The sequence below is a fragment of the Notolepis coatsorum genome (assembly GCF_963971535.1).
Source record: "Notolepis coatsorum genome assembly, chromosome: 8".
Lineage (NCBI taxonomy): Eukaryota > Metazoa > Chordata > Actinopteri > Aulopiformes > Paralepididae > Notolepis > Notolepis coatsorum.
The window spans coordinates 39,704,762-39,713,027 of NC_140172.1; the positions used below are offsets into that span (position 1 = coordinate 39,704,762).

The following is an 8,266-nucleotide window of genomic DNA, read 5'->3' on the forward strand; positions in this document are numbered from 1 at the left end:
CAAACTAATTTACTCTAAATAACTGTCAAACTAAATGCAAAACTGTTTTTGTATGAGTGTGCGAGATTGTGTGCAAAATAAATCAGCATTGTTTTTGGTGAAGTGCCCCTTTAACTGATTCACTTGCCTTCCTCAGCATCTCGTCATCCTGCACTTGGTGCCCATTGCCCCGGCTGACCTCCCCCTTCAGAGTGTACTCAAAGTACCTCCCACTAACGTTGACCAGTAACGTAGCAGGGCTAGCGTTGACGGCACAGCTAAGGGTCACGTTGCTCATATTCTGGGGCACATGGACCCCAAAGCGCAGAATCACACCGACCAAAAGACCTTCGGAGACAGAGAGGAGAGAAAAGACAAAGCAGATAGATGCTGTTTAGCCTAATCAATACACAGCACAAGGACCAGAAAATGGGCCTCCAATATCTTGTTCATCCTGTTTATGTGTGCATCTGTAACTTGTTCCAGCACACACCACACATGTCATTGGAAAGATTAATGGTGAACAAGACAACATTAGGCTATGTGGGTGTGAGTTACCTTAACAACTACTGCCATGTAATGTCAACTGAACTTGCCTACACTATGAATATGGTTCAAATAATGCATTTACGTGGAATAGTCAACAATTCTGAAGTCTCGTCCAGTTTAAACCTCTTTTGAATCTGGATTACCATACCAGTTAACATTAAGCACAACATGCTTATTCATTAGAAGTCTACCCTGGCCTACCTGGTGGTGTGCTCAAACAGAGCCTGGAGACCCAGCTATAACTGCACATTGATTGTGAGCAGGGTGTATAAGATATTACAAAATGGTATGGTATGGTTTATTTCTTAATCCCCGAGGGGAAACATGGTTTGCCACCAGAGCGAATACACATATACAAAGTTTGAAAGAAACAGTTACATGATACAATACAGTGTACACTACAGGATACACAACACAATAGGAGAGCCTCTTAATACAGTGCTATCGGTGTGTCATTAATATATATTTTTTTAAGTTACCCATTCTTACCATTAACGTGTTATGGGGGGAAAACATTCAGAGGCTTTAATCAAGTCAGATAACCAGATCAAAGCAGAAAATGAGCTTTATCAATATTAAACAAAATAAATAGCAGATGCCAATAGTGATGGTCTCAATTATGGGGCTGGCTAGTAATGTTCAATTAATGCATTTTTATTTGACTTTAGTCGTGTATGTTAACGTTATTTGAAAGATTCGTGTGTGTGTAGGTGGGGAGCATCATGAGATGGCAGAAATATGGACTATGCTGTGTAGAAAATAGGAAGCAGATGACATGTAAAAGAGACTGACTCCTGCGAATACAAACCCGGACATTAGTCGTGTTGTTAGCTCATGCGTGTCCGACAACAAGCTAACGAAGGTAATACTACTAAAGCGTACTAGCTATAATGTTAGCAACTTGGCTAATGTTTGCTGCTTGTGAGATCCTCTCACCATAGATCATAGCAAGTCCCGTTTCGTGGATGAACCTGAATCGCCGGTGTTTGAACAGCCATATGGTCAGAATGGTGAGTGTGAGGAGCATGATGAAGATGAGCAGGTTGGCACTGTCTTGCCGGTGGCTTTCCTCGGCCATCCTCTCAGTCGCAACATTGTCCATCAGGGCAGTGCTCTCGCCTTGGCAGCCGACGAGCTGCAAGAATGTAAACAGACAGGGCAAAAAGAGAAGAGAAACCATTGTGGTTTTCTGTCCAACCGTAAGCTGTTACATTTGTTAATGAATGAATGATAAACTAGGTAGACGTGACGACAAGCAGACAGTGTGCCGTCAGCTGCAGCGATCAGGGGACACTGACTGTTGACAGTTTGTTGTTCCGTACTGGCCGTCGCGATGACGTCATCAAAACATTGGTACTTCCGGGGTTCTTCCAAATAAAAGCTTGACAGGTTTGTTGAGTAGGGTCCAGCTGCAGCGCTGCAGAAAGGGCGACTTCGAAAGAGGGCCTAAGCATAACCAGTTCGAAACATTAAAACGTTCAATCAATCAATCCAATAACACATCAATGTGGAACGCCCTACCCAAAACCCCCACCACCTCCTAATAGACAGTCTCCTCCCCACCGCATGTATATATTCCCTCCCCGCCGTATGTATATTTCTCTCCCACCCACCCACCCACCCCCTCCTAATGTACAGTCTCATCCCCATCATATGTATATACTCTGTCAGGATCTAGGCGTAACAGTACTGTATATTTGAATACCGTTTATGTCACAAATGTAGCAGTACTAAATAAGTGACTTTTATTATTATTATTATTATTATTATTATTATTATTATTATTATTATTATTTTTACGAATGGTGAAATGTTTTCCTCTTGTTTTTCCTTCTGTTTTTGTTGTTCTTTTCTTATAGAATTTTGGTTTTCAATTATTGCAATTGGCCTATTTAGTTTCTGGTCTATATTTGTATTTAATTTGAGTTTATAACCTATTACATTATAAAGTCCTTACTTTGGAGGTCAAAGTTGACTATAGCAATCCCAGGCTCACCTCAATGTTGTCACTTCCTGCCCACATGGTATATAACTCTCACCTTTACAAGCTACCATTGCTAGCCTATTAACACTGGAGAAAGAACACCTGTTCCGAAACATGTCTGTTCTATAGGCTGCCATTAAAACCTTTTTTTAAATCTGAGAGTGCTGGTCCGGCCTCCTGCTTTCTTCCATATAATCCTCGGGATTTCAGCACCCAGTGTCATATACTGAGAGCGCGGTCTATCTTGACTTTCTTTACCTGGTTTTAAAATAGGTACAATGACTGACTGCTTCCATTCATTCTGAATTTTACCTGATTCCCAAACTCTATTAAACAGCCTCAATACTACACATAATGCATAGTCATTCATATGAGCTAACACAAATACCATCTTTCCCTGGTGATGATTGCCTCTGCCCATTTACAGGCCTTTTTAATTCAAGCAAAGTAAAAGGTCTAAACTGTCACTTGTTACAATCTTCTTTACATTTACATCTATATTCTGAGCAAGAATTGTATCCCTATACCTTGTCTAGCATTTATTGATACATTTCCTGAACTGTGGATTTTCACTAGTGTTTCTGCCAGAAGTTCTGCCTTTTCTTTATTACTTACTGCTGATGTATTGTTAGTAAATGTCAACACTGGTATTACATAGTTCCTCTTAACTCCACTCATTCTTCGGATCATTCCCCATATATCAGACAGCCTAGTCTCTCTTCCTACTACAATATTTCCTCCAGTATGTCCGTTTAGCTGTTTTTACAGTTTTCCTAACTATTGCTTGTGCCCTTCTATATCGATTTAAATATCTAGAGGATGATGTTTTTTCAACTGCCTAAATGAACTATTCCTATGCTTAACTGCTTGCCAACAATCTACATCCCACCAAGGTACATTTGTCGTATCTTTAATTACACCCTTTAGTACCTTTACTCATCTGTATTGTTTCCTTTGCTGACTCTATAATGGCTGCCACCAACTTCTCATTAAACTCATTCTCATCTAATATTTCCTCTCTAAATAGAGGTTCAACCACGCCCCAACTAATTTGCTGATATTTCTCCCATTCAACTTTGTCAAATTTCCATCTCAGTGTCTTAACTTCCTCCTCTTGACTTACTTCTGTTCCAACCATAATACTTATAGGATAATGATCACTCCCCACTGTAGACTCTCTTAACACCATGATACTTATAGATAATGCTCACTCCCCACTGTAGACTCTCTTAACACCTCCCAGTGTGTGATACCTGCAATTCCCACTGAACAGTGTCAAATCAATTGCACTCTCCTTATTTTGAGCACTATTATATCTAGTACCTCTCCCATCATTCATACACACTAATCCCTTATCCTCTATGAATTCCTCTATAATTAAACCATTTGCATATGTTCTCTCACCTCCCCACATTGCACTGTGCGCATTAAAGTCCCCACACCATATCACTTTACCCTGTGCTTGTGCTCCCACTTTATCGAATGTGGCATGATGACACAATCTTTTACATGGATTATAATAGTTCACTATTACAAACTCATCTTTCCCCGTCCAAATTTTAACCGCTATTGACTCATGTTCTTTCCCCAAGTTAATTACTTTAAATATTGTCCCATTTTTACCAAATGTAACCACACCACCACCATTCCCATTCTCCCTATCATTCCGAATAGCTACATAACCCTGTATTACAAAATCCCATTGCGATTTCAACCATGATTCCTGTATACATATCACATTGGGTTTATCTTGTAAATCGACTACAAACTTTTTAAATGCGTGTCCATTAGCAATAAGACTTCTTGCATTCCACTGTAGTATATTTAGACACACTATGAAGTACCAGCATCACCAGGTGATGAGTGTGGTTGTGCATTTAGTTTTAGAATCTTCTCTACGTCGTCACATTCCAGACCCTTAATTCCCATGTATCTTTTTGCTGCTTTCACTATTATTTTGATCTTCTCTGTCTTACTGTTTGCTTGTGAGGAACAGTTAATTACCATCAACGTGAGTATATAAAGAGGATAACCCAGAAGAAGCACTAAGTATATTTATGAAGAGGTTTCTCCAAGTAGCGGACAGACATGCGCCTATAGTGAAGTGTACAGTGAAAACAGTAAGGGCACCCTGGTTAGATGAAGAATTAAAAGATTGTATGGCAGAAAGAAATGCAGCAAAAAGTAAAGCATGCAATTCTGGATGTCTGGTTGATTGGCAGAACTACCGCAAGCTGAGAAATTGTGTCACAAAGTGGAATAGAAAGAAAAAGAAAAGCTATTTTCAAGCTAAGATAAATGAAGTGAAAAATGACAGTAAACAGTTATGGAAAACATTTAACACTGTACTGTAGGACGGGGGTATAACAATGTACCTAGCTTTATTGAGGTTGAATGAATGAATGAATGAAAACTTTATTTAACAGATTGCAGAATGGGTACAATACAGTACGGCTCAATACATACAATTGTTAAGGGGATGCAGACCTGAGAAAGACGTTTGTCTTGTTTCCATCAGGGTCCCCCATTTTCAATTCATATAGACATTTATGACATACACAACATACATGACATTTATGGCATAGGGACATATAGGTATTTAGTACTGATACATTTGTGACATAAGCGGTATTCAAATATACAGTACTGTTACCCCTAGATCCTGACAGAGTATATACATATGATGGGGAGGGGACTGTACATTAGGAGGGGGTGGGTGGGTGGGAGGGAAATATACATACGGCGGGGAGGGAATATATACATGCGGTGGGGAGGAGACTGTCTATTAGGAGGTGGTGGGGGTTTTGGGCATTTACGGTGGCCAGTTTCGAATTGCAGCCTCCCGTAGGTGCTCTTTAAGAGCGGTTTTGAATGTGGGCAGGGATTCACATTCCTTTACAGCTTTGGGTAGGGCGTTCCACATTGTTGTGGCATAATTGCGAAACGTGTTTAGTCCCTTGTTTGAGCCGAATCTGGGTTTAACATGATTTGTTGAGCTTCCTCTGGTGTAGTGGTTGTGGTATTCACTGACCTTTGGGAAGTATTTTGACATGTATATGGGCACCCTGGTCGTATAGTGTATCTTGTAGACCAGGCCCATTGCAAGTTGCTGTACTCTGTTGTCTACTCTAAGCCATCCTAGGTTGTCAAAGTGGGCAGGGGTGAGGTGGGTTCTGGGGTTCAGGTCAAGTAGTAGTCTGACCAGTTTGTTTTGTGATGTTTGTAATTTTGTTTTAAGCGCCTTTGAGGTGCTTTGGTACCATGAGGTGCACGCATAGTCATAGTACCCTTGAATGAGTGCTCCTGCCAGAGTCTTCAGGGTATTCTTGTTTATCAGAGAGGAGATCCGGTACAAGAATCTAGTTCGTTGGTTGACTTTTTTTATTACATTAGATGCCATTTTGTCACAGGAAAGATTTGCCTCTAGGATGGAACCCAGGTAGGTAATTTCGTCTTTCCTTGTGACAATATTGTCACCCACTGTAACTGAGAATCCGTCGGTCTTGCTGAGTTTGTTATTTGAACCGAAGAGAATGGACTCTGTTTTGCCCATGTGTAATGATAGTTTGTTATCAGCGAGCCATATGCAGATTTTGCCTAGTTCCGTGCTGAGGGTTTTTTCAACCTGCAATTTGTTCTTGTCAGAGACCAGCAGGGCTGAGTCGTCCGCAAACAGGAACAAGTTGCAGTCACAGGCTGACGACATGTCATTTGCATAAATTAGGAAGAGTAGCGGTCCTAGTATGCTTCCTTGTGGAACACCACAGCTCACTGTGAGGGGGGGGGATAGAGTACCGTTTACCTCTACCATCTGTTCTCTCCCCTCCAGGTAGGATTGCATCCAGCTCACTGATAAGCTATTGAAGTGGAATCCCAGGCTGTTTTGGTTCTGCTCTGCTTCAGAACCTGTTGGTTAGTACTCTCGGCGTTGTGTCTCAATACTTTAAAGCTGGGAATCACTTCTCTTCAAACTGACTGAGCAGGCAGAAAGGCAGCAGGAATTAAGGAGGAAAACTAGTTTAACAGTTGTTTAATAAGAGAGAAAGAGTGTATACAAATTACATTAAAGAATGCTATAGTTGTGATCAAAAACACTATGCCGTAATTGAACACAACCAGGCTAATATAACAGTAAAGAGAATGTTAGTTGATAAGTTGTTGAAAGTCTTTGTTCTCTGCTGATAACAAAGAGGATTCTGTTTTTCCCTCCAAAAAGTTCCTTTGTCCTTTGCCCGCCTTGCTTGTGGATGAGATGGTGGAGATGGTGAGAGAGGTCCTGTGGGTTGTTGGTTCCTTCAGAGTGTTCTTCTGTTGTTCTCTTGAGTTGTGAGTTCCTCTCTCCACATCACACACCCATTATTATAGCGTAGTCGGTGTCTCGGAGTTGATGACATCATCACATTAATTGCTCCAATCACAAGCCGGTTAAGCTTGCATTTTGAAAATAGGGGTTTGGCCTATAGGCCAACCCCCTCCACCTAACTGCAAAAAGAGGCTGTCCTTTACCTTAATCAAAGTTTAAACATTGCATCATTTTCATTTCCTTATATCTTTTACTTAAACACATTACTTGACTTGTTAGTACTTTGATGTACCTCAAAATATATTGATTACCTAAACACAGCTATATTTCTAAGTCTGTTTGACTTTCAGAACATATATCTAACCATTCTGTTAGCTTAATAGAATACATTTCAATACCATATAACAAGCTTAACAGATTGCAGAATGTGTAACAATCAATTTAATCATATTGAACATTAATTGAAAATAGCACAGACACATTAACTAATTGTATACATTTTAGTATGACCAAACACTAATTATATTTTAACTTACTTATTCAAATTACTATTTTAACAATATACTAGGAAATAGTTAGTTTGGAGATCTCCTGTGTGTGTGTGTGTGTGTGTGTGAATGTGTGTGTGTGAGTGTGTGTGTGTGTGTGTGTGTGTGTGTGAGTGTGTGTGTGTGTGTGTGGATGTGTATGTATGTGTGAGTGTGTGACTATGTGTGTGTGAGTGTGTGTGTGTGGATGTGTATTCGAAAATGTGTGTGTGTGATTATGTGTGTGTGTCTGTCTGTGTCCCCAGGCCGTCTTTGATGTAACAGTTGTTTCACTGTGTGTGTGTGTGGATGTGTATGTGTGTGTGTGAGTATGTGAGTGTCTGTGTGTGTGTGTGTCTATGTGTGTGTGTGTGTGGATGTGTATGTGTGTGTGTGAGTATGTGAGTGTCTGTGTGTGTGTGTGTCTATGTGTGTGTGTGTGTGTGGATGTGTATGTGTGTGTGTGAGTATGTGAGTGTCTGTGTGTGTGTGTGTGTGTGTGTCTATGTGTGTCTAAAGCTTCCTGCCCCCCACCCCTGAGCCCAGGTGGCTGATTGCGTTTAGCTGTTTACCCACCCCCACAAGGCCGTCTTTGATGTAACAGTTGTTTCACTGTGTGTGTGTGTGGATGTGTATGTGTGTGTGTGAGTATGTGAGTGTCTGTGTGTGTGTGTGTCTATGTGTGTGTGTGTGTGGATGTGTATGTGTGTGTGTGAGTATGTGAGTGTCTGTGTGTGTGTGTGTCTATGTGTGTGTGTGTGTGTGGATGTGTATGTGTGTGTGTGAGTATGTGAGTGTCTGTGTGTGTGTGTGTGTGTGTGTCTATGTGTGTCTAAAGCTTCCTGCCCCCCACCCCTGAGCCCAGGTGGCTGATTGCGTTTAGCTGTTTACCCACCCCCACACTGTAAACAGTTCCCACAGATC

The 8,266-nt window shown here is 41.0% G+C and overlaps 1 protein-coding gene across 1 annotated transcript in view; it reads right to left on the reverse strand.

The window, feature by feature from the left end:
• The window catches only part of LOC311233741 (sodium/hydrogen exchanger 6-like), a 49,757-nt gene extending 47,985 nt beyond the window's left edge, over window positions 1-1,772 (reverse strand). Inside the window, exons 1-2 of the mRNA XM_084320746.1 lie at window positions 1,465-1,772; window positions 128-327 (exon numbers count right to left, since the gene is read on the reverse strand). Coding sequence (XP_084176872.1) covers window positions 128-327; window positions 1,465-1,708 — 444 coding nt within the window. The 5' untranslated portion in view covers window positions 1,709-1,772. The remainder of the gene's footprint in view (window positions 1-127; window positions 328-1,464) is intronic.
• Window positions 1,773-8,266: the final 6,494 nt, after the last annotated feature.